The sequence below is a fragment of the Sorex fumeus genome, unplaced genomic scaffold (genome assembly GCF_029834395.1).
Source record: "Sorex fumeus unplaced genomic scaffold, SorFum_2.1 ptg000045l, whole genome shotgun sequence".
NCBI classification, from domain to species: Eukaryota; Metazoa; Chordata; class Mammalia; order Eulipotyphla; family Soricidae; genus Sorex; species Sorex fumeus.
Genome location: NW_026606102.1, coordinates 15,398,983 through 15,426,223, shown reverse-complemented (window position 1 = coordinate 15,426,223; position 27,241 = coordinate 15,398,983). Strand labels below are relative to the sequence as shown.

Here is a 27,241-nt window from a genome sequence, read left to right as displayed (position 1 = left end):
TGGGCCAGACACATTTGACTGTATTGATCTTTGTGATTGGTACATAGGTGTATTTTTTTTGTGTGCTGTATTTTCTGAATGTGAGAGAATTAAATAAGAATAAACAATGGCAAAGATATTTTAGGAAAATGTCAACCAAAAGCCAGGAAATTATATTAACGCCAAATACAACAGACTTTCAGAAGAAAATTGTTATGAATACAAGAGAATATAAAAATGTTATAGATAACATTTTTGAGCAAAAGTAGAAAAAATTAGTAATTTTTTAACCAAATAGTAGCCAGGAACCTCTTCCAGGGCTTCACACACATACTTTTAAATAATTAATTGGTGAAAGGAGAAATCATAATGGAAATGATAAAATATTTAAACCTGGATAATAATAAAGGGCCACACATTAAAACCTAAGCTAGTCTATAATTTATAATCTTAAATGAGAATATTATAAAACAGAAATAGAAAATTAATGAGCTAAATATTAAATTTTAAAATTAGAAAAAGAAAGGAATAATAAGTTTTTTGTAGAAGTTTCTTATTCATATAGATGTCAAAATCATGAACAAAATAGAGCAAACCATACCCAAAAATGTATAAGCAAAAGATATTATGGCAAGTAGAACTTAGAACTTATTTTGTGGATACTAGTGAAGTAGGCAGGTAGATTAGGGAAGGGACCTCATGGCAGTGAAATTCCTGGGGAATGGTAAACCCCCTAGCCCTAAGGCTGTCAGGACCCACCTTGCGGCTACCGTAGCTAAGACCTGATGAGGCCTTTACCTGGAGCTAGCCCAGACCAGAGAAACCTGGACCCACCCTCCGGAGAAGCTCCAGTAGGAACCAAGGTCAAGAAGAAGAGTTTTCAAAGAAGAGCATCCCAGCTCTACCACTCTTGACAACCACCATAGTAACGGAGCCTTAGCTAGAAGCCCCATGTGAGGCAGCATGGGGAAAACCCTATCAAAGCCAATTTAGACAAAGGAAGCATGTGCATATGTTGCCTGAGCCCGCGTGCTGCTTGTGTCCACATGGCCAAGCACACGTGTCGCCTGTATCTCCCCTCTTGAGATGCGTACTGGGTGCTCTCTCTGCCTTTGGAGAAGCCTCGTTCTCTCTTGAGTGCTCTCATTATTCTCTTTTTCTCTCCCTCCTTCCTCTTCCTAAAAGAAGTCTCCAAATCAGCTTTTATTTCACTGCTTGTCCACTCCTGAAATTCTTTTGTGTGAGAAGGACAAGGGCCTGTATGCACTGGATAAAACTAGGACTGGCTTTCTTTTCCTGTAAAGAGCAGTTTCTCACTCCAGCCTGAGTCCATGGCTCCCTAAGAAATTGAGTGATAGGAATTAAATCCTGTGCCAATCAAATTAAGTGGACATTAAGTGCAGTTTGATGGCCACCTTGTGGGACTCGAGGTCCATGCAGTCCAGGGGTTCATCTCAGACTTGACCAGTCCTAGCCTTCCCAGCCGGCTCTGAAGTGGCACGGGTGGATTGGGAGAAAGTGGACATCTCTCTCCTCTCCCTGCCTTGTCTGAGTCACCTGTTGGACCCACTGACTTCACGAGGATGCTCATTTTGAAATTAACCTATTAATAAATTAAAAGAGGAAAGATACTACCGTTGGGATGAACGTGGAGGAAGAGGTAAGAAAACTGGAATGTGTTAAGGACTGAGCAACTGGGAATAGAAGATAATGTTCTTGCCTGCGAAAGGGCTGTTTATCCCCAGGAATAGCTGAGTGACTCTGAGAACTTGCCTTGCCAGTGTTTGGCCATGAACGCCAATCTCCAGGGCACTGCATGGAGTCAAGAGCCACAAGCAGCTCTGCTCTTTGCCATCTCTGGAACTGTAATTTTTTGCCTCGCTTCAACCAGGTTTGTGTGTGTATGTGAGCACCACCAATGGAATGGAGCACAGAACTCAAAAGACGTGCAAGGACCACAGCCAGGAAATGTGAGCCAGAATATGTGTGCCTCAGCTAAAGAGTGTGACACTCCAATGAATTCTGTGCAAGCACCAAAAAGAGTATAAGGTTTAGCCTTGTGGCTGCGGGTTCAAGCCACAACCTTATTAGCCAGTAGTGGAGAGGGTGTGTGTGTGCAACCCTACCTACCTCATTAGCCAGGAGTGGGGAGGGGTGTGTGTGTGTGTGTGTGTGTGTGTGTGTGTGTTCCCAGTAACACTCATCCCTCAGCAATGGGAATGGAAGCAAGTAAAAGAGGAAGAGGATGTGTGGAAGGGGAGGAGGAAGGAAAGGGGAAGAAAGAGGTGAAATCTACAGGTGAATTGTACCTGATCCACAACAGGAAGGGGGGAGGAATAATAAAGAGAGAACGATGAACCCACCAGGAAAAGTAACTGGTATTTTTCAAAGTGGAGCTTACTGAAACAGTAGTAGTGTCCTCTTGCAAATCAGTAGCAAGGTGGAAGTGCTTGCTTTAGCTGCTGCTGTACTTGTACTCTGAGGTTCTAGTGAATGTTATTGAATAAAGTTTGGGATGAACAATCAACTTGTACATGAGGTTTCTGAACTGTACTGGAGCCCTGATCAACATGTAACACAGAATAATAAAATTAAAGCAAAGGATTGGTATTTGTAAGTGAATGTCTATGTTGACAATGGCCCCCAAGGGGCTGGAGCAATAGCATAGCAGTAGGGTGCTTGCCTTGCACGCAGCTGAACCGGGTTCAATTCCCAGCATCCCATATAGGTCCCCTGAGCACCGCCAGGAGTAATTCCTGAATGCATGAGCCAGGAGCAAACACTGTGCATCGCTGGGTGTGACCCAAAAAAGCAAAAAAAAAAAAAAAAAGGCCCACAAAACAGAAACCAATGGGAGATGCGTGATGAGAGTAGACTATAGACGGAACATGATTGCCACTCAATGTCTCTGTTGCAAACCACAGCACTCAAAAGGAGAGAGATAACAAAAGGGAATGCCCTGCCACAGAGGCAGGGTGGGATGGGGGAGATGGGGGGTGGGAGGGATACTGGTATCAGTGGTGGTGGAGAATGGGCACTGGTGGAGGGATGAATATTCGATCATTGTATAACTGAAACTCAAACACAAAAATTTGTAAGTCTACAACTGTACCTCATGGTGTTTCATTAATAAAAATTTAAGGGAAAAAAAAAACCAGAAACCAAACATTTGCAAGAGGACCAGATAGTACATGCTTTACATGGGTAATTGCCCCAGTTGCCCCACTTCAATTCCTGCTACCACATGTGCTCCCACAAGTATTGCCAGGAGACCCCTGAGCACTGCCTGGTGAGCACCCCCAAAACAAGAAAAAAAATGGAGTGAGAAAATGAACTTCTCCTACTTCAGAGTGCGTATTTGGTACTTTATCATAGAAGTGTTACCATATGATACCTGTAGTGATGATTATCACAGCATTGGTGGAAGAGGAAAATTTAAAATTACCTAAAATAATCTAAATGTTCTCTACAGGGGAGCTGATAAATTATGGATATACAGTTGAATATTATATAGAAAGCGAAGTGGATAATTATGTTCTCGTCATGGGTAATCTAAACATGTATATGTAAAATAATATGTAACATGCACACATATTTAATAAAAATATACTTCAAAGTAATATTAAATGCGGGGGAAGGAAAGCAATTTGTCACTTTCTAACTGGCACCTAGAAAATTTAGTAGGCATTTGTTGAATGAATGAACGATGCTTAAGCAGCTCTTACACACCAGCAGCTTCTTGGGGGGTGGGGGCAGGGCTGAACCTGAGCCTCCTGCTTCTTGCTGCCTTGCCGGCTCCTCTCCCTGCTTCAGCCGATGTGCTCTTCCCAGGCCAGAGATACATCTTCCTGTTTGGATGCCCTGGCTGTTATTGTTTTGGGCTTAGGAAAGATACTTAATAAGTGTTTTGAAGCAATCAGTGATGGTTGCTGTTTCTAACAATGCCCGTTAAGAAAGGGCCTGGGGTGGGGGAGAGGGGTTGGAGAAATGGTGCAGGGTTAAGGCGCTTGCCTTGCACGTGGCCCAACCCAGCTTCTATCCCTGGCACCACTTTTGGATTAGGAATTGAATTACCTTGCGTTTTTGCTTTAGGGCTTTGGGCAGTTTAAAAAGATGTCTCTATGAGCTTTAGTTCTCTGTTTTCTGAAGAAGAGTGATGAGGCTGGAGAGAGAGGACCGGGATCAAGGCACTTGTCTTGAATGTGGCCCACCGAGGTTCAGTCCCCTGAGCTCTTTGAGGAACGATCCCGGAGCACAGCTGGGTGTGACCCCAAAGCAAAAATAAAAAAGTTCTAGCTCTTCTGCTTAAATCTCAGCTGTGATGTTCCATGTGTTGCATGAGTGGGAGGTTGGCTTCTGATGTCATGTTGGCAGGAGGGAAAACTGTGGTTGTGGAGGGCCACGGGAGTTGCCATACTGTGCATTTTAGCACTGTCTGCATTCCTGTTTCATTATCTTTGGACCCACTTTACCACCCCACCCCTCTCTTCTTGCTAGGGGAAACTGGCCCTAAATACCCAGAATTCCAGTCCCCCACCCCCTCCCCTCTGTAGCCACCAGAGCAAGATTGTTTTTGTCTCTGGCATCAGAACTCTGATTCATGCCTGAAGTATGTGTGGCTAGAAGAAATTCGAGGTGGCTGTGAAGCTCTAGTTACTTCTGTCCGGAACCATCTGATGTGACTCTGGAGCAGTGTGCGGCTTGGTGAGTCCACGTTCTGACCATCAGAATGGCTAAATCGGTGTAGGAGAAACACATTTGTGTATCAGCACAGTGGGTCCTGGAAATAGGCCCGAAACCCAAATTTGTTATGCTTCCTGGGTTAGCATTAACGATTTCATGAAAGAGTATCCTGCACACATAAAAGATCAAAGGGAGTTTTGTTCTCTAAGATGTGAAAAAAGTATAAACTCCGAAAAAGGAGAGGGATGTTTCAGAGGGCATGTGTTGAGGTGTGGTGGGGGAGGAAAGCGTGGGGCTATTGGTACCTTTCAAGCTATACGGGTCAAGGATTTGATAAAGTGAGGCTAGTGCTGGGATGGAGCAGACTTCTTGCGGGCTGCTTCGGCGGTTAGACCAGTGGGTTCAGCCTTTGAAAGTTCTTTTATCGGAGGCCTTCTAAGGAGCTGTTTTGGGGGGCGGGAAGGGAGGGGTTCACTTCCAGTTATTGTCGCCCCACTGAGCAGGCCTGGTAACTCAGGGCTCCAGGCGCTGAGTATGTGGTGATGCTGCTTGGTGGTAGCAGGGTCACTCCTGGTGGTGCTTGGCGTCATCTGGTGCTGGGAAGCAACTCAGGGCCTATCGGGTGTCTGCCAGTCTAGTGGCAGTGTTTCAGTCAGTCCTCACCCATTAGTAAGATAGAAGACTGGAATAGTGGGAGAAAGAAAACTGTTCTTGTACATAGCTACTTAATGAAATAGAAGGAAAATTCAAAAGAATCCACGGGTACATTTTTTGGGTTTGGTGTTGGGCCACACCTGGCACTCTAACTGCTCAGGACTTCTAACTGCTCAGGGATTGATCACTCTTGGTGGGGCTGAGGGGACCACATGGGATGCTGGGGATCAAACGTAGTTTGGCTGCATAAAAGGCAAATGCTTGCCCTGTTGTATCATTGCTCTGACCCCTTACAGGTACATTCTTGAGCATTTGAAATATGACTCGTGAGAATGACGTATTTTTAAAATTTTCCTTAATTTTAAATGGAAATTTGCATTATAGATTTAAGTATAATACATTTTATTAAAAATTTGATTAAGTCACCATGAATTACAACATGATTTATAATTGGGTTTAGAATAAATTTTAATGTAAATCAAACTTGAAATTTCCATGCATGACTGGGGGCTATTATATTCTGTAAGTACAAGTCTAAGAAACTGCCATAGACAGTGGTGGAAAGGGAAGGGCAGGAAAGTTCAGGCTGCAGAAGTCAGGGTGTCAAGTTATTGTGCATTGTACATTGATGAATGTCCAGGGTCCTGACAGTGGGAGATTGTTAGCCAGGGGCCTCTGGCAAGAGAGGAAAAGCCTAATGGACCAGAAAGGAATTCTTCCTCTCCTGTAGGTTGTCAGAGGTCTTGGGTAGAAGTGTTTCTGCAGCACAGTTTAGATAGTAAGGAACCTTTAGTGAGGCTCTCCAGGAAGAAGTGTTCTGGGCAGCAATCTTTGGAGAAGTGCTGTACAACAGAGCCGGTCCAGTGAGTGGTCCTCAGAGCCCGGCCAAAAGAATCTGGTGCAGCGCAACAGATCGTGGAGAACTGAGGAAGAACATAAAAGTGTGAAGTTGGAGGCTGAAGAGATAGTACTGCAGGTAGGGCACTGGCCTTGTGTGCAGCTGACCTGGGATCGATCCTGGCACCCCATATGGTCCCCAGAGTACACTAGAAGTGATCCCTGAGCACAGAGCCAGGCGTAAGCCCTTATCATGACCTGTTGTACCCTCAAAACAACAACAACAACAAAAAGTGAAGTTGCTTATTTTTTTTAAATTTCAATGCATGAAATGTTGAGGCTGAGAGAGTGTGTGTGTGTGTGTGTGTGTGTGTGTGTGTGTGTGTGTGTGTGTGTACATATCTTCTTTTTGGAGTGAGAGAAAAATTGTTGGGCATTGGAAAGGTTGGCTGGGCCAGATTTTGAACAGAATGGAATGGCATTATGAAGAAATGTATTTTTAGTAGTTTTTGGAGAGCCAAGGAAGGTTCTGCACAGTGGGAACTACTTTTTAAAGTTTGTGGTTTAGATATATGACACTGTCAATAAGAAAGACTGGATTAGAAGGAGGCCAGGATGAAGGCAGACAGGCTTTAGTTAATTATAAAACGAACTTAACCAGAAAAAGCTATTCTCATACGTTCCTGCCCACTGTGTTTATATTTGTATCATGGAATAGACGGGCACTATGCAGATGGTTCTGGCTTTGCCTTTAACTCTGTGTAACCTTGGGTCAATCATTATAATCTTGGAGACACTTGCCTTACTTGAAAATAGGATAATAAGGGTTGGAGTGGTAGGGCACTTGCCTTGCATGCAGCTAACCTGGGTTCAATTCCCAGCATCTCATGTGGTTCCCCCTCCAAGTATCACCAGGAGTGGTACCTGAGTGCAGCAGATACAGGAGTAAGCCCTGAGCACTGCTGGGTGTACTCCCCTACCCCACCCCCCACCCACTGCCCCATCCCAAGAGAAAAGAAAATGGGATATTAATCCCTACTCACACCGAATCTGAGGAATAAACTAATTCAAGTACATGGGATTTGGTTAGAGTTGGGATTCATCCAGACAAACTCTGGAAAGAAATGGGTGGATATTTGACTGTATTATCTGACTTTCCTGTTATGGGTGTGGTTTGTGTAAGTAGCATGCTTTTGATGCAATTAGGCAACTGATCATTTGAATTTTTTTTAACCCCTGCATTTTATTTTATTTTGGGGCCACAGTTGGCAGTGCTCAAAGGATCATATGTGGTGCTGGGGATCGAAGCTGGGTCGACCACATGCAAAGCTAGCTCCTTACCCATTGTACTATCTTTTAAGCACTAGACACTGCTTTTTCCGACACACCTGGGGCATTTAACTTATCCCATGTACCACTTGAGCTTTTCTTTCTGGAATACTTAAAACACTATGGCTTTTTCCTCTCCCTCTTCCTCCTCCTCTTCCTCTTCCTCCTCCTCTTTCTCTCTTCTCCTTCTTCCATCTTCCCTCCTGATTCTGCCCTCAGGGGTCATTTCTGGTGGGGCTTGGGGACTACATATGATGTTAAGGATTCAACATTGGTGGGCTGCATGCCAGGCAAACACCCTACTTCTGGTACTATTTCTTTGGCCTCCAAAACACTTATTTCCTAAGGACAGTGACTGGTAGACTCCCTGTTCTGTATGGCTTCCTGTTTCTTAATTTCTGTTATCTTAATATGAGCTACATGTAGTCAAATAAAAAATTGTAATTGTTAATTTTTTGTATTTTGGGTCATGCCCGCCTGTGCTCAGGGCTTACTTCTGGCTCTGCACTCGGGAATTACTCCTGGTGGTGCTGGATTGTGTGGGATGCCAGGGATTGAACCCAGGTGGGCCATGTCCTCGGTTACTATCACTCTAGCCCCCAAATTATAAATGTCTAAACCCATAAATGTTTAAGCCACAATCTATCTCCCTTTAAAAACAAGTGACCTACAAAAGCAGTTTCTCTCTCCCTCTTTTATTTATTTTCCCTCTCTTCCTCTTTTAAAAAGTTGTCCATACTTTTGTTTTAGAGAACATATACAGAGTGATACTTCAATAACATATATCAGAATAAATAAAATAATCCTTGGCTTCCAAGATCTGCTCTTGGCTCAGTGGGAGGAGGCAGGCATGTACATAGATAATCACAGTGTAATATGGGGAATGCAGCAGTAGGGCCATGCACAAGTGGTCATGGGAACAGCTGGAAGAAGTGCTTAGGTCATTGTTTTGAAGCCAGCATCACCAGACTTTTCCGCACTAATAAATACAAAGAGAGATTTGCTCGAGCGGGCCCAGTAACGTCTCCATTGGAGACTTTGTTGTTACTGTGTCTGGCATATCGAATACTCTCGGTAGCTTGCCGGGCTCTCCGAGAGGGGCGGAGGAATCGAACTCGGGTCGGCCATGTTGGCCGCTTGTAAGGCTAACGCCCTACCCGCTGTGCTATCGCTCCAAGCCGCCTGAAAATCCTCTGCTTTGAAAATCCAGAGCCTCACACTGACCTGGTGAAGTGTAGTTTTCTGAGCAGCCAAAGGTGCTGAAGGATTTAGCAACTGGCTCATCAACACAGATTCCAGATTCAGCTTCTGGGTTTGGCCCCTCCCCTTCCCACCACATCCATGTCCTAAACAGGCGGAGAAAGTACCCTTGTGGGAAACTATTGCGCCCTGTCACCCTCTCCCTCCAGTTTTTCCTCCTTAAGAGAACTAGTCTCCGACTCCTTTTTTCTGTCTAGCTTGCTTGCGGTGTCGTTGGTGCATTGAGCATTCCAGGGCTGTAGCTATAGTGAATATTGCTGATGTCATTGTTTGCCTTATTGGGATTTTGCTCTTTGTTTCACAGGGAGCTGTGATTGGTATAGACGATGAGGACGACAGCACCTTCACAATAACTGTTGATCAGAAAACCTTCCATTTCCAGGGTGAGCTGAAAGAAGAGATTCTTTCTCTTCATAGTCCCAACTGCTTCTTTCTTTCGGGGGTTGTTTGCTGGATGCCTTGCTGGTTTTGCAACTGATCCTCCATGAACGAGTGCACAGGAACGTTCTGGATGAAGTGGTACTGCAGGTTAGGCAGGGATTTGTATCTGCAGTGGCTACAGATCTATTTGCAGCGACTGGCTCTGTCTGCAATTGGAGATTAAAAATTTAAAGGCTAAAAATCAGTGAAGGGAGAGAGTAATGGGCTGCTGCTGCTGCTGGCTTGTGTTTACAGAAGGTTGCTGATCTTCTTTATCCAGGAGTATGGTTCTGCTTCTGCATGAAGAGTCTAAAGACTGATTGTGAAGGTTGCAGTGTTTGTCCGTGTAAAACTCTAAATGTAAATTAAATTGAAGCTAGTGGCAACCTTTGGCTTAAAGGTTTTCCTTTGCTTCAAGAACTGCAAGTTTGCACTCATTTCATCTGCTTTTCTGTGTTTTGTCTGCCAGCCGTCATTTCTCTGCTATTATCCTTTTTATAGTTAATAACGCCAATGCCATCTGCCACTGCTATGTTTCGGCATTGCATGCTATGGTTCACCAGTAGAAAGGGTAAGGTACTGTATGATCATTTTCATTTCATATTGCTTTGAAAACTCTGAACCAGCAAGCAAAAGCACATTTTAATGCTCGTTTTTGTAATGTGCCTCTCATCTCTTCATAGTGTCTATGAGCTTTTGTTACTGATGCTTTTGTTATTTTGCCTAATCAGAGTAATCTCTATCTTACCTTTAGAGCAGTGCAAATAACTTAGAAATGAGAAAATTTTGGAGATGTTAGCACTTTTTTCTGAACTTTAAATGGCAATGCATTGTGATAAATGCTCTATATAATATGATAAATAAGATAGATTTTAAGTATTTTGGTTTGGGGGTTTGGCATCAACCTGACAGACAGCTTTTGTCCTCTCTGCTAGAGTAGTAGGTTGCAATTCTTTTTCTTTATTATTTTATTTAAGATATTACACATAGAAACAAAAAGATGTCGCCTGTATACAATAAAACCAATCAATGTACTTCACAGCATGATCTCTCATATGAACAAGATCCTTGAAATGTTGACTGTCTTGATTCATGTTATTTCTATGGAGCAGCTTAACTAATGACGTGCCCCTAAAATTTTCCACTCTAGTTAACTGTATGGAATATTTTGAATCTTACTGTGGAAGCCCGGTGCCTTTATTTTCAGATTAAATGTATAATACTGCATATGGACTAATGCAGATATTACCCATATACTGGAACTCTTGAATGAAGTTGAAGTGATTGCTGTTGGGTGCGGGTGAAGGCTGCGGTATGGAACTCTCTTCTCTGCAGTTACTAAGGTGACGCTTCCTTTGGACTTAGAAGCTCGGTTGTTTGCTGTTTTTAAAGGAGAGGAGACTTAGACCTCTAGGGAAAAACCTCTGAGTTAAACAACTGATGTTAAACTGATCTCATTAATTCTCCGGTATTTATTTGGCTTGTTTGTACAACAAGTATTTCCTTTAGTGAATGACTAATTGGCAAAGATAAATAAGAATTATATGTATTTTAAAAATGGATGCTTAGTTCTGAAACTCAGCTTGATTGGTTTATTTCCTTTTATTAATAATTTAGGATATAGCTATGTGGAAAGATAGAGATATGCATATTTATATATTTTTCCATAGATAGATTTAGGCAAAAGTGAGCGTTATTTCACCTTTATAGGTCCTTGCTCATTAGAGATTCTCTGAAGGCCGGAGAGATAATATATGAGCTCAGGTGTTTGCCCTTGCATGTGACTGACCCCGATTCACTCCCTGGCACCTGAAGCACTGTAGGGAGCAACCCCTGAGCAAGAGCTGGGAATAGCCCCCAGCACTATTGGGTGTGGCCCAGACCCTCACCCCTGTCCCAGTCTCTGAAATTCTGATTTGAAAACTTCTCAAGATCTGATCTTATATTCTTTATTAGAATTGAAAGTATGCTTGACTGATAAGAATTAGCATATTTTTAAATATTTCAAAAGTTTTTACTTGTTTGCTTTTGGGCCACATCCAGCAATGGTCAGGGGTTACTCCTGGCTCTGTGCTCAGGAATCACTCCTGGTGGTGATTGGGGGACCATCGGGGGGCACTGGGGATCGAACCTGGGTCGGCTGCATGCAAAGCAAGCACTATACCTGCTATGCTATTTCTCCGGCCCCATAATGTACCAGGATTTTTGAAAGAAAATGAATTACCAACTAACGGATCTGTGGAACAGATTCTGTTCTTTCAGTTTTGCTTTAGTTTGTTTGGTTTTGGGGCCACACCTGGTTGTAGTCAGGGCTTACTTCTGACTCTGCATTCAGCAGTCACTCCTGGCGAGGAAAGGGGGCTGGTCTCTGCTGGGCTGCATGCAAGGCAATTGCCTTACCCATTATTGTATTATCTCTGTTCCCGCTCTCTGTCAACTAAAATTGTCAAGCTAAAATTTGTACAGATTTGTACTTATCCGCTTGACATACAGCTTAGACATTCTAAGTTTTGAGGCTACAGTAGTAAACTAAACTGAAAAACCTTTGTCCTTTGGGTCATTCATTCTGGCGAAAGCCAATAAATAAGATAATTAGTAAAATGCAATAAATAAGAGAATACTGAGTCCTAGGGAGAAAGAAAGAAAAGCAGGATATGCCATCGAAGTGAGGCTGTGTGTGCTGTGTGCAAGGATTGAAATTTGAGGGTGGCCAGGGGGAGACTCACTGAGATGGTGCTTTTGGTGAGAGGCCTGATGGGATTCTGCAGGCCCACGTGGGGCGGCTGTGGGAAGTGCTGAAGAGTGGCCAGCCACACGGAAGGGCAGCAAGGAGGCGGGCTCGGGTGCTCGCAGAGCACTGTGGGTGATGGTAATGGGTGAGGCGGTCTCAGAGAACATGCGGGCCTTCTCCATCCCACTGAAGACATTGAGCTGCACTGTCCTGAGAAGCAGAGGAGTGGCGTGATTATGTTTCAGCAGTGTCCCTCTGGCCACCCAGTGCTGGGGGGAGAGATAGAAGTGGGAAAACTGTTTGGAAACCCAGAAGAGGCTCCCATCTGGGGGTAGTGAGAAGTGGTTGAATTACCTTGTGTTTAATCGATTTATTGGAGTATGATTGATGCAGTAAGATGTACGCATCATAATGTTCAGTGTGTTTTGTCAAATTTGTTTTTCTCATTTAACTGCCACTGCAGTCACGGTATAGACATTTCTGTCATTCCAAAGATTCCTTTATTCTTTCAGTCAGTTCCTACTTCTCTTCCCTGACCAGGTAACTGTTGAACTCATTGCTCTCACACAAAGATTTGTTTTTACCTTTGAAGAGTATCACCTAAATGGCACCATACAGTATGTTGTCTCTTTTGTCTGGCTTTGTTTTAGCTCAGCACCAATGGTGTGTGCATTGGTGAGTTTAGCTCCTTTTTATATTGCTAGGTGGTTTTCTGTTGTATGATAGCTAGGCAGATCTTTAGCATCTGAATGAAAAAGAGGGCTCTGTGTTGACACAGTTTTGAGTTGAGCAGTGATAAATAAAGTTGCCATTGACTGAGGTGAAGAAGATGATGTGAGGCTTGTGTGTGTGCGTCCACGTTTATGGGGGAGATTGAACAGGAGGGGTGACCTCAGCAGTTTAACCTTGGACGTGTAATAAACAAATTATAGATGTCTATAAAACTTGGAAGTGGAGAAAGCAAGTAGACACTTGAAATGTAGAGTTCAGGAGTATAGTTAAGACTGAAGATATTGGGGCTGGAGCGATAGCTCAGCAGGTAGGGCATTTGCCTTGCACACGGCCAACCCAGGTTCGATTCCCAGCATCCCATATGGTCCTCTGAGCCAGGGGTAATTCCTGAGTGCAGAGCCAGGAGTAACCCCTGTGCATTGCCGGGTGTGACCCAAAAAGCAAAAAAAAAAAAAAAAAAAAAAGACTGAAGATATCCATTTGGGAGTAATTGACATGTAGATGATATTTAATGTGTTGTGAATGTGGGAGTCTGTATAGAGGGAGAAGAGAACCATTCCAGGCTATGATCTCTGGTGCACTCAGCATTTTCTTAGAAAGCACAGACAGGAGACTGAACTGGCAGTAGAGGTTGAAGAGGATAAAAGCCATGTGATGCTGTACCCTAGAAGCTAAGGACATTGTTTCTAGGAAGAGACATTGTTGTGTCAGATGCTGTTAGAGCAAATAGTTGAGGGCTGAGAAATGATCACAGGAGTTAACAACTAAGAGGTCATTGATTGCTCTTCAAGGTTGAGGAGAGCAATTTTAAGGTAGGAATTTAGCACTTTCAACCTCTGCTATAAATAGACGGTCAGAAATATAGCAGTACCTGGAGTTGATAAGAACAAGGGAGTTTTTGTTTTGTTTTAAGATCGGAGAAATAATAACACATCCTTAACATGTTTAACATGTGTTAAAGAATAACACATCTTTAATAGTTGGCAGTGATTGAATAAAAGACATGCAGGAGAGTAAGGGGGAAGAGTTGTTTGATCTGTGTCCTTAAGAAAACCAGAGGCTGAAACCTAAGACCTAGGGGAATGGGTTGTTGCAGATGTTCACAACCCGACTTGGCCCGCCACACTCTTTCCAGAAAACAAAATCACTTAGTGCCCCCTTGAACACCTGACTCTCCCCACAGTTACATCAAAGGCTGCTGGATCGGGAGGAGGTCACATTCTTCAGTGTCCCTTAAGGGAAATTCCTTTTCCCCCTTTGAGAAACACTGATCTGTGGTAACAGGAAAGCCACGTGTATGGAAGTAGTCTGTGTAGGTGGGTTATCGATCCCTTTTGTTCCCACCGTGGTTTCTAGCTCAAGCCTGTCCTACACGCCCTACATACTTACATACATACATACAAAGAAGTATTATTTTTTACCAAAGAGGATTGGTATGAAGAAGAAAGCACTTTATGACTAAGTAGATTTTTGGTGGTTCTTTTTCCTTTCAGGCGACACCCAGTGGTGCTCAGGGACTACTACTACTGACTCGGTGCTTGGGAAGAGGGGTCCCTTCAGGCAGTGTTTGGGGACCATGTGATGTCAGGCATAAAACCTGGACCGCCTGCATCCAAGTCATGCATCCAGTCTACTGAACTGTATTTCCAGCTTTGATTGTTAGTTCTGACAAATTGATATTTCAAATTATCACCATTTAAAAATGATTCCATAAAATTTTCAAAGTCAGATTAATTTTGAAATTTCTTTTAAAAAATACACCACCACACCCTGTAGTGCTAGGGAGCAGGAACTATTTCCAGGAGAACTCCATCAGACAAGAGCCTGCAGTGCTTAGGCAATACCTAACATCACACCTTGGGATGCTGGGAGCACAGAGCAACACCTGGCTGTGCTGAGGGGGATGTGTGCTGCTGGGGTTCGGCTTCAGGTCCTTGCACATGTTAAGCATGTTCTCTGCTGCTTGTTTCATTTCTCAGGCCCTAAGTTAACTTTAGTTTTGAAAAGGTAGAATTACATATATGTGTGTCCTTTAAAGGCAATAATTAAATTTATAATTCTAGCACAGTTGTACTTTACAAAGGTTTGAAACCTACAGCTTTCATTCTGTATTTTTCAGAGATTAAAAATAGAAAATCGTTGCTTATTTAAAAACTGAGTCTTTTCCCTATATTTAGCCCAGGTTGTTTGCATGTAGATTCTTGGTTAACCTTTGGGTGAAAGCATGTTGGTTTTAGTCTTTGCAGAGTTCCAACATTTCATTGCATGTATAACGTGTAATTCCCCGTGCTCAGAACTGAGAGTATACGAACGAATAAAGACCTGAAGAAGGAAGTCAAGGTTCTTCTATTGAATTAGTTATAAAATACTATGAACTGTGTGGTAGGAGTGGAGAAGTGTACAAGCCATGAAGTAATGGAAACCACTCAGTATTTCTTGGAAGGGCAGAATTGTACTTGCTAGCAAGTAATTGTTTTTCTAATAATCAATTTAAAATGTACCAGTGTGGAGACTGGAGAGAGAGCTTAACAGGTTAGTGCCACTTACTTTACATGTGGGAGGCCCAGGTGGGACCCCGCACATCACATGGTCCCCCTAACACCACCAGGAGTAGTTCCTGAGCATAGAGCCAGGAGCAACCTACACCAACTGCTGGGTGTGGCTCAGAAACAAAAATTAAATGTACTGTAAATTCTGAAAACCTCAAGGTGTTCATAAGCATGTACTGTAAAAAAAGTTGCCTGTCATCAGTTCTGCCTCCCTATTCTCCTTCCTTGCCTCCTCTGATAGTTTTGAAGATTGAACAGCAGTTTTGAGACTGAGCGATGTTGTGGCAAATGCCTTAAAGGAATGAAAATATGATGTGTTTTTGGATAACATTGGGTTCTCCTTGCTCCTCCCTGCAGGGAGCTTAGGTTTATTGAGCTACTCCCACAGCAGTGCCCTGAGGCACACCCAATTCCATAAATCACTAATAATCCTATATTGCTTTTCTCTTTCCTTTATGTCACTTGCATGGTTTAGCAGTGTCCTTTTGTATAGACACAGGAAGACAGTACATGCTATGCTTTGTAGCATGGTTGTTAATTGACTCCAAATATTTACTCCTGGACATCCATATTTACTTGACTTAAGCCTGAGTTGCCCTTAGTTCCTAGCACTCCAAAAGCAAGGACCCAACAAAGGACTGGATGAGCCCAGGGCAAGCTGTAAGCTACCCTGGCATCGAAAGGAGACAAATTAAATATAATAAGTTAAGAGCAAGGTCATGGAACAAGCTCTGTCATGACCCAAAAAGAAGTAACTGAATAAGGATCCTGCTGAGGTTAGGAAAGACTAATCTGGCCTGAGGACGATGGTCTGTAATATATAGTGAGATGTCCCCAGGAAGAGCCAACCTTTAAGCTTAATATAACTCTTACTGTGTACGTACAAAATGACTAGAAATATTATAAGAAGTAAATTTACTGTGATTGTTTAAATGTATTACTAGCTGAGGAAAGGAGAAAGCAATACACCCTGCATGGAATCCTGCCCTTGAGTGGATCTCCTAGAAGTCTAGAGTGCTGAACCCTCAGATGAGATTTTTGTCCTTGAGTTAATGCCCTTGAACTTCCCCTTTAGGGTGGCTTTGCATCTGTTTATTGTTATGACAATGTTCAATCCCACTTATGTGTAGTCCCACCCTTTGTGATTTCTATATAACTATGCTATAAGGGGTAAGAGGAAACGTTGATGACTAGAAAGGGAAGGACTAGTAGAGGACTTTAAGGTCTACAGGGAGACTAGGATGATGGAACTATGATGACTGGGACTACAACCAAAACTGTGACTACAATTGTGCAGTAACCAGAGAGATCGGACTACATTGGGGAGGAGAGCGAAATAAACTACTAACCATCCTGGGGCTCCTCTTCTCTGTTCCCTGATCCTTTGTCTGTCCATCACCATGGGCCAACCAGGGGAACAGCTCTCAGCCAGCAAAGTTTAAGTCCTGTTCACTCATGCTTTTTCCTGTTTGAAATTCACAATGTGGGTGTTCAGAGAGCTATGAATATTTTGTTTTTACTTTTGGGTTTGGGGCCTCTCCGGGTGATCATCAGGGCTTATTCCTGGCTCTGTGCTCAGAGATCACTTCTGTTAAAAAAAAAAAAAGTAGGGTGAGGGGTGGGGTGGGGTGTAAGGTGGTAGAGATAGAGGTCTACAGTGAATATGAAACGGTTGTATTTTTACTCTGAGGTCAATGTAGAACCAATGAAGTATGGAATTTTAGCAGAGGTGACAGGAAGGCTTGAACTTGAAATAAATAGCTATGATTATTGATAATGCCCTGAATGGATTACAGCTGACAGTTGAAGGAAGGAAAAGAGGAAAGTAGACTCGAGGTTTTTAGGAGGTAAATCTTTAGGCACCAATGATGGTTGAGAGGTGAAATGAGAGATTGAAACCAGTAAATTCAATGTTCTTGTCTTGATTTACTGTTTGGATGTGGTCAACATCTGGGAAGCAGAGGTGGTGATGAACTTCTCATGTTTAAAGTGTTAGGGGGAAACGCAGTTATAACAGGTAGTGGCAGCTAGATCACGCCTGGGGTAGAGATCATCATTGGCATGTGGCTGGTAGATATAACTAGATGTTAAAAATTTGAATGCCTAAGTGCTAGGAAGTTAATGAGTAAAGCTGAATGATGATTAGAGATTGGACCGTTTCATGCACTGTTTCAAGGATGTCACTCCTACTGCATTTCAGATTGGTGCAGCCTTGTGCTAATGTGTGTTCCATGTTGCAAGTCCAAGTTGTGAGCATGTGTATGCGTGTTGGCGGGGGCAGGAGTTTGAGTATATCTGGTTTAGTTTCTAGATTAAAAAATGATTTAGGACAATAAAATAAATCCATGATTAAAAACCAATCTGATTTCTGCTCTTTGGGTAAAACTAGGGTTGTTTTGGGTCTGATCCTTCTGGAAGATATGAGTGAGAGGAGAGCTGAGGACCAGACCTTGGTCCTCAGTAGTGTGGAACTATCCACAGTTTATTTATTTATTTATTTTATGGGTTAATATATTTTTATTTTAATTTTATTTTAGTCACTATGATTTTACAATACTGTTAGTGATAGGGTTTCATGCATTCAGTGTTCCCTCACCACACTATTCTTCTAGAGCTTCCATACTTACTTCCATCATAGTCTCAGGGTGCGCCCCTCTCAAGTTTCTATCCTTTTACTATGTCCCTGCTGTGGTAAATTCAGTTCTATATATGAGTATTTATGGTTTTGATGTACAGCTACTGAACCTCTCCACTACCAAAGTACAGTGCGTTTGTGTTACTTTGAGTCCAATACTTACCACTGTAGTGCCCAGCCTTTACCCCAACTTGGCTATTGTAATCCCAAGGATTATTATCATTGAATATTGCCCATTCTATTGTTTCGTTCCTTTATATGTCATAGGTGAGTGAGATCATATCATATTCATTCTCCTTATGACACATACCTTCCAGTTCCATACCAGTTTCAGTGAGTTGCAAGATTTCATCTTTATGGGGCCACATCCAGCAGTGCTCAAGGCTTCTTTCTGGCTCTGCACTTGAGGATCACTGCTGACAGTCTCAGGGAACCATGAGATTGGTTACTGGGGATTGAATCTGGGTTGGTTCTGTGCAAAACAAATGCCTTACCCACTGTACTGTCTCTTCAGTCTCTATTTTTTTTATAGGTTCATGATGTCCTATCATGGATGTTTGTCATGTCTTTCCTTTTTTTCTGTTTAGCTGCAATTAGACATTTAAGTTGTTAGCATATTCTAGTTATTTTACTAAGTGCTATATGGGTGTGTTTTAGATTAGAAATCCTGAAACTTATTTGGTCTATTGTTTCCTTTGCAGAAAAAGAATTGCTGTGCACCGCCCCCCCGCCCCCCAGAAATCTGTCATATTTAAGCCAACTAAAACAAACAGTTTAAAAGGCTTTTTAATTGTACCCAATACTACTACCCACCCTAGATGTTCCCGCACTTTGAGACAGTTGGTTAGTATTACACACTTTTACAAACACTGTATTGGCTGTGAATTCTTGTGTTTTTTCCCCATGAAAAAACTCTAGATGAACCTACACCTGTACCAAAAAGGGAGCTGGGGCTGGAGTGATCGCACAGCGAGTAGGGCATTTGCCTTGCACGCAGCCAACATGGCCGACACAGGTTCGATTCCCAGCATCCCATATGGTCCCCCGAGCACCGCCAGGAGCAATTCCTGAGTGCATGAGCCAGGAGTAACCCCTGAGCATCGTCGGGTGTGACCCAAAAAGCAAAAAAAAAAGGGGGGAGCTAAGAGAGAAAGCTTGTTCTTCTATCAAGGGCATTTGAGTGAGAGATACTGATAAAGGCATTCAAATGAAGAGCTGGTTAGCTCTTCATCAGGAAAACTGTACAGTTTCATGATTTGGGTTATGTCATAGGAATCAGGGAACAAAGCAGGAACTGAGGCCTCTAAGCTTTCCAACTGAGGATTGTGCATCTGGATGTCACTTGGTGGACTCGGAGTCATGATGGAGTCCTGTGTCCAATTGGAAGGGCCTAAGGGATGAGTGTGAGAGCAGCCACAGATATCTGAAACAGCAGGGTAAGAAGTATGAGCATTCGTAGATGGTTGTGGTAAGTCAGGTAGTTTCTTGTTTAAAAGTTTCTTTTTTGACAACTTTAGTGGTTGCTCTTGCTGATTCTGCTTTCTCCATTTGAGTCGCCAGTTCTTGAACCAATTCTTTACTGTTGACTCCGGTAGGTTGAGTTTCAAAGCCATTTTCTTCTGAAGATTTTTATCCAGAAACATGGTATGACTAAACAGAGACTCCAACTCTTCATGCTGTACTTTAGTGAATGAAGTGAGTTTATGGCGCATCTCTCTTACTTCAGGATCAGTTATTGTTTGTGGTATCAAGGGTATGCTAGACCCATTCACGTTGATTAAAGAGTCTGAAGTCTCTGGACTCATCCTCTCCATTGGAGGTACTGTAATATGTGATAGGTAGTTGTACTGAACATGGTCTTGTACCATTTCATCGTGGGAATAAGTATAGGTCTGGGAAGTTCCAGGATCCGCTCTGTTCATCTGGGCACAAGAGGACTGCATTTGTACACCTGTAGCAAATCCTCTTGGAGGGCTGTTTTCAAGTCTGGTTCTTGTATCTCTCTGGAAATGTTTCTCGTAGTGTCAACTATCCACAGTTTAAAGGAATGATCAGAGATCAGGATGAAAAACTCTGTTTCGAACAGCTGAAAGAATTATTTTTACACATTAGAGTAGTTGCAGATCAGTAGTTAACTTAGTAGAAGACTAAATAACTGTGGTTCAGATTCATAATTAGAAAAATATCTACTTCTTTGAGTTATACCTTCAAATAAATTGGATCTGTTTAACAATTAGAGATATAGAATGATTTACAATGCTGACAGTATACTGTTGTGACATATAATAGTAGCAGTGACATTTATTGGATGTTTATTTTATACTGGTAATAGTCACAGTTTTCCGTATATTAACATTTTTTTCACAGTCTTGTAAATATTACTGTTCTTTTTTTTCCAGTTTTTGTTTTGTTTTTGTTTTTGAGTCACCATGAGATACATAGTTACAAAGCTGTTCATCATGGAGTTTTAGTCATACAATGTTCTTACGTCCATACCTCCCTCAGTGTCCATTTCCTATCACCAGTGACCCAAGTTTTCTTCCCACCAACCCCTGGCCCCCAAACTGCCTCTGTGTCAGGCGCTCTCTCTCTCTCTCTCTCTCTCTCTCTCTCTCTCTCTCTCTCTTTCCCCCCCCTCTCCTCGCCCTCTCCCTCTCCCTCCTACCTGCTTACCGCCACTCTCCTTTTGGGCATTATGGTTTCCAGTACAGATACTGAGAAGTCATCATGTTTGTTCCTTTACCTACTTACAGCACACGATTCTTATCCAGAGTGATCATTTCCAGTGGTCTTTGTTGTAGTGGTCCCTTCTATATCTCAACTACCTTTCTCCTGCTTGAACTCCCTTCAAGCACTTGAAGCAGGCTTCCAACCGTGGATCAATCCTCCTGGCTCTTGTTTCTACTGTCCTTGGATATTAGTCTTATATTATGATTATTTACATCCCACAACTGAGTGCATCTGTTTTGATTTCATAGATAAACTGAAGACCAGGACACATAGGTAATAGAAAGCAAAGGAGAAATTTGACTACAAATAGTTATTATTATTTTTTTTTTGCTTTTGGGTCACACCTGGCAAAGCACAGGGGTTACTCCTGGCTCTGCACTCAGGAATTATTCCTCACGGTGCTCAGGGAATCATATGGGATGCTGGGAATCGAACCTGGGTTGGCCGCATGCAAGGCAAACGCCCTACCCACTGTACTATCACTCCAGCCCCAAATAGTTATGTTTTTAAGAGTCATTTGCATACTGCTACAAAAGTTACTATAGAAATTTATTAACTGTGAAATTTTCTAATATTTTCAGGAAAGGAATTAATTTTACAAAAGAAGCAGCTTTAAATTACAGTAAAATTTAATGCAATTAGGATTATTTGCAGTGTTAATGTTCCACATGGTCCATTACTTGATAGGAATAGTGTAGTGGCGGTAGTAACCACTGCTATTACCATTACTAATCATCTTTTATGAACCAGCCTCTGTGCTCAAAGGAATTCTACGTTACTTCCTAATCTACATTTCACAAAAATTGGTGCAGTTTTATTTCTAATTTTAGAATTAGAGAAGCTGATTTACAGAGTAGCTTGTAGTAGACCTAGGATTGTTGCCCAGATCTCTCTAAATCAGTAGTTCTTCTCTGTTTATTTTTATGTTTGTTCCTGGGGTCACACGTAGGGGTGCTTGAGGACTACTCTTGGCTCAGTGCTGTGGGCTCCTATTAAGTGCTTGGGGGACATGCTGTGTCAGGGATCAGATCTTCAACTCATGTACACAAAATGTGCACTGTATTCCTTTGAGCTTTCTCTCCAGCCCTGCAATGGACAAGCCTTGATCTGTGGTCCCAGACCTGCAGAATCAGCATCGCCTGGGAAGACTTTAGGACACTGACTCTGGAGCCTGACACAGCTGCTGAATCAGAACCTGAGAATAACCTCTGGTGACTCTGATGTACTCTAGCATTGGTGATTCATTGGTCTGGAGCCAGTGGTCACATTTTATTCCAGCTGTTGTCTTGCAATATATTATAACTAAATGGAATTATCCCCACTTTGTATGTGAGACTAGTCATAGATAACCTGGTTTCGCTCTTAACTTTCCCAGCCTACTTAGAGGAGTGTCTTACCTTACCTGGTACATAAAACCACAGCGGGTAGGGCGTTTGCCTTGCACGCAGCCAACATGGCCGACCCGAGTTCGATTCCTCCGCCCCTCTCGGAGAGCCCGGCAAGCTACCGAGAGTATCTCGCCCGCATGGCAGAGCCTGGCAAGCTACCCGTTATGTACTCGATATGCCAAACACAGTAACAACAAAGTCTCCAATGGAGACGTTACTGAGCCCGCTCGAGCAAATTGATGAACAACGGGAGGGCCTTTACTTTAAAAATTTTAAGATATAAAAAATTAATTATACATATGTGATTAATTCTTCATAAAATAATTTATTTTGGGGACTGGAGAGGTGGCTCAGTGGGCTGGAGCTCCCGCTTTGAGTACAGGAGTTCTGGGTTTGATCCCTGGCACCAGATGGTCTCCCAAGCACAGAGCCAGGAGTGGCTCCTGAGCATTGCATATGTGCTCAAAAACCAAAAGAATAAAAACAGATTCTTCACTTTCAGAGCCTTTACCGAAGACACCACTTGCATGTTATTCAAAGTGATTTCAAGCATGAAAATCATTTGCACATTTACAGGCTAGTGCTTTTAAAGCAATACAAGTCGTATAAGGTAAAATTCAACATTTTTGACATTAACAAATTTCCTAAAATAGAAGAATCTTTAGGAACCGCATAAGTCTTAGTGGAATTCATCTGTATTTGGTATGATAGCTGACCTTTTCAACTCAATCCGTTAGCTCTCACTCATTTATTAAGATGCAGAATTACTGCACATCAACCCGGGGGTGAAGGAAAGTGTTTAATTTAGAAAAGTTGTATTGATCAAGTGTATTAGGACCACATCATCCTTACTGCATTAACATCAATCAGCTCAGTATGACAGTACCTCATCATGAATCATTTAGAAGATAGACGGTACCTCATTAAGCCAGCCCATTGTTGCAGGCTGTAAGTGTCTTGCTTTAAAAATAACCATTTCATTTTACTAGTTATCACTGATAAGCAGATTCCATTATCTCCTGGTAATAATTAACTTAAAAAATTCCCTCTGTAGGTTTTATATTTTTTACTTCTCAAAAGCGAAATAATTACTTGTAGACTATATAAGGGAAGAAAAAAGAAGCAATTAATTCTTCAATTAGATGTTTTCAGTAGGCATTTAGTAAGGAAATATTAGTGAATTATTAGGAGTTTGTTTTTGTTATTTTCACTCATGTACTTTTCCTTAATTTGCTTTCTGTTCAAGATCCTCTCTGGATATTGAAATTATAATTTAATTTAACCAATTATGTACTATTTGGCTTAGTGAGTATCTAGGTTGAAAGCGAATTTGAATTTTCTTTTCTGGGCATCTCCCAAGCAGTATTCAGGGAACCCCAGCGCCATTCCCAGTGATATCCTGCTCACTGGGGCAGATAGTTCAATGCTACGGTTTGAGGGTGTGATGCTCCTTGGGCTGTGTGATGCTGGGGAACACCTGGCAATGTTTGGGGGCCTCCAGGGTGTGGTGCTCTGGGGACCATACGGTACTGGGGTTCAAGCTCAGGTTCCACCTCTTTTCATAGGTTCCCAGTTGCTGCACTATCTACCTAGCCTCTTAGTTTCTTAGTAATTTGGTTTTATCGCACCATTCCTTTTCCCATAATTTATAAGTAGTGAAGTTAGCACCTGCTTACTGTAGAAGTTGTGTAAATATGGAATAAATATGATATAGTCATCCCTAATCCCATCAGTCAAAGATAATTATTAGCAACATGACTGTGAATGGCTTTTCATTCTTTAGTTGTGTGTGTGTATTGTACCTGTATTTAACAAACTTGAATCATTGTGTAGTTTCCAGATTTGTCAGGTTAAATATACTGTATCATAAATATTTGCCATCACGATCACGATCACGACCACCCTGTTGTTCGTCGATTGCCTCGAGCAGGTGCCAGTAACGTCTTCTTCGTCCTAGCCCTGAGATTTTTTTTTTTTTTAAAGTGCCATATTCAAGGCTTTTTCAGGGTTAGGAGAATGAGACCCATCATTGTTACTGGTATTTGGCATATTGGGTATACTACGGGGAGTTTGCCAGACTCTGCCGTGTGGGCATGTTACATTTGGTAGCCTGCCAGTTTGACCGAATTAGGAATGAGATGATAAGATGATAAGATGATAAGATGATAAGATGTCATTCGCGGCCGTGCGCTTCCGGGAGCTGAGTGTGATGATCTCTGGATCCTGGCCGTTGTTGGAGTTACACGGCAGTTGGTGGGTGTAACTGTCTAGTTACTGGCAGGTCCAGTCCCAAACTGTGCAGGCTTGGAGATCTCAGCCCCGGGTCCCACACACCTGGGTTCCTCTGTCAGTTCTTTTATGTGTGAGGCTCATCCAAGTGTGTGGAGAGTGCTCCCAGCATGGCCTTGGCTGGGCCTCGGTGGTCTTCAGCTGTTGGGCCCTGGTGGAGACAGTCAGGCATAGGGTAGGAGACTCTGTCTTGTTCTCTCCCAGGAGCTGAGTGTGATGATCTCTGGATCCTGGCCGTTGTTGGAGTTACACGGCAGTTGGTGGGTGTAACTGTCTAGTTACTGGCAGGTCCAGTCCCAAACTGTACAGGCTTGGAGATCTCAGCCCCGGGTCCCACACACCTGGGTTCCTCTGTCAGTTCTTTTATGCGTGAGGCTCATCCAAGTGTGTGGAGAGTGCTCCCAGCATGGCCTTGGCTGGGCCTCGGTGGTCTTCAGCTGTTGGGCCCTGGTGGAGACAGTCAGGTATAGGGTAGGAGACTCTGTCTTGTTCTCTCCCAAATTTACTATTTGCCATAGTAAATTAAAAACCCGAGTTTAAATAGTAACATTATACTGCATTTGTGAATAATCATGTTGAACCAGTCTTTGTGTTGTACGGGTCTTTATTTTGAATGATGTGCTAAATATCCTTGCATTAAATAATTAACCAGATTCTTGTTTTCCTTACTGTAGATGGAAAATATTTTAAAACAGGCTAGAACAATAGTACAGTGGGTAGGGTGCTTGCCTTACATGCAGCCGACCTGGTTTTGATCCCCGGCATTTCATGTGGTCCCTTGAGCACCACCTGGAGTTATCCCTGAGCACAGAGCCAGAGTAAGCCCTGAGCATGGTTCAATATAGCCCTCACAAAAAGACAAACAAACAAAAAAAAAAACCAAAAAAAACCCCACAAAATATTTTTTAAAAGGCAACTCTTTTTAGCCTTTCTGGAACAATCCTCCCAATTACTTTTTAGAAGATTGTGTTGTTTTGTACTCCCTGTACTGTATTTGTCTTGGGGATTGTCCACACACAGCAGTGCTCAAGGGATCACTCCCTGTGGTGCTGGGGATTGAAATCGGCTTGTTACATGCAAAGCAAGTGCTTTAGCCCAGTGTTCTCTGGCCCCATTCTCTATACTTTGTCACACTCCTTATGTGGTCTGTTAAATTTTTTTAAAAACTTAATATTTAAAACTTAATGCCAACCTAATATTTTATTTTTTGGGTATATTCATTTACTTTTTTTCCCTGTGCCTTTTGGGGGGCTGTTGGCATATTCAGCTTTAGTCCTTTTGTTGGTGGTGTTTTGTTGTTTCTTGACCCATACCTGGCGGTGCTCAGGACTTGCTCCTGGCTCTGCTCAGGGAACCTTACTACTCAGGGGACTGTATAGGGTGCCAGGGATTGAACCTAGGTTGGCTGCATGCAAGGCAAGCACTCTACCTGCTGTACTTCTGCTTTGGCCCAAGTTCCTATCCTTTCCTAAAAGAAGAATAGTCTTAGACTTGCTCATTAGCTCTACTGTGAGAAATTTTTAATAAAAATTGCTAAGTAATCTTTAACCCAGTTTGGAAAATTTTCCTGGGTGGAGGTGTTACTATGAAGAGTAAAGGAAGATGTTTAAAGGAAAAAACTTTTTCCTACTTTAGTATGTACTTGTTTGTTATTGAAAATATGCATGGAACGGAACAGTGGGAGAACAAAGTCTTGCCAGGCTAGAAGGGAAATATATTTTTATGACATGCTATAAAGTGCTTAGTGACTCCTTTCCTTTTAGATGCACTGCTTACTCATAAGATGTTGTACTTTTTATTCCCTTCCTTCAAAGGGTAGTACACAGGCAACCATCTAAAGTCTCATGGCCAAAGTCTAAAGAGAGCCTTTTTGATGAGTTTTTTTTCATCATACCTAATGCAAGATTATTTACAAATGATACTGTTGATTAAATTTCTTTATTGTCACTCCTGATACTCTAACTTTTGTTTTCTTCTCATCTATGTAATGTTAACTAGAATGTTAAATGTATTAAAAAATAGTTGCATAAACATTAGTCTTCACATGGAGATGTTGATATTGTAAAGAACTGTAGTGTGATAGCACAAAGCAGCTACTTATTGCCTGATAAAAGACAATTCAAGGCTCAGTCTCCTGCTGTCCCAGAGGTGAGGTCAAGACTAGTGTGTGGAGTCTCTGCAGCATCCACCTCTCTACCTTTCTGATACATTATATAGATACCAAATGTCCTTTTAAAGTTTAATTAATGGATCAAAGTGATAAGTGGGTAGGGTGTTTGTCTTGCATGTGGCTGACCTGGGTTTGATCCCTGGCATCCCACATGGTCCCTCGAGCACTTCCAGGAGTAATTCCAGAGTGTAGAGCCAGGACTGAGCATCACTGAATGTGACCCCCCAACCACTCCCCAAAAAGCTATAAAATAGTTTAATTCATTACTGTTTCAAAGTAGTGTGTAATAAAATACTTCATGAATAAATGTCAAAGGAGAAAAAATTTAAAAAATTTCTTTGAAGGGCTGGAGTGATAGCACAGCGGGTAGGGCATTTCCCTTGCACGCAGCCAGCCTGGGTTTGATTCCCAGCATCCCGTATGGTCCCCTGAGCACTGCCAGGAGTAATTCCTGAGTGCAGAGCCAGGAGTTAACCCCTGTGCATCTCCAGGTATGACCCAAAAAGGAAAAAAAAATTTCTCTGAAGCCACCCGCTTGGAGCAGAAAAGCAAATGGACTATGTGTTAAACCGTGCCACCAAGCGTGCCCGGAGGGGAAAGGGTGTTGTCCCGCTCGCCCGCTGCTCTCTGCAAAGAAAGGTGGCGGCCGCAGGGGAGCCTTGTGGACAGCAGGTTTGAGCCGGGGGCCGGGGGCGGCAGGGGCCTCATGGGAAGGGGGGCGTTCTGGGCCGTCCTTCACGCCCGACCGAGGTCACCAGCTGCCCCCCACGAGTGGCTCTCTGGCACGGCCACGACTCCAGAGCACAGAAACCAATCTCTTAACTATCTAACTTTTAATAGAAATACTTCCAGGGT

At 42.6% G+C, this 27,241-nt stretch overlaps 1 protein-coding gene across 4 annotated transcripts in view; it reads left to right on the top strand.

Annotated features, from left to right (window-relative positions):
• The window catches only part of OSBPL9 (oxysterol binding protein like 9), a 180,849-nt gene that overhangs the window by 60,121 nt on the left and 93,487 nt on the right, over positions 1-27,241 (top strand). For all 4 annotated transcript variants that reach the window (XM_056122452.1, XM_056122451.1, XM_056122448.1 and 1 more), the window contains exon 3: positions 9,047-9,125. In XM_056122452.1, the coding sequence (XP_055978427.1) occupies positions 9,047-9,125 (79 nt within the window). The remainder of the gene's footprint in view (positions 1-9,046; positions 9,126-27,241) is intronic.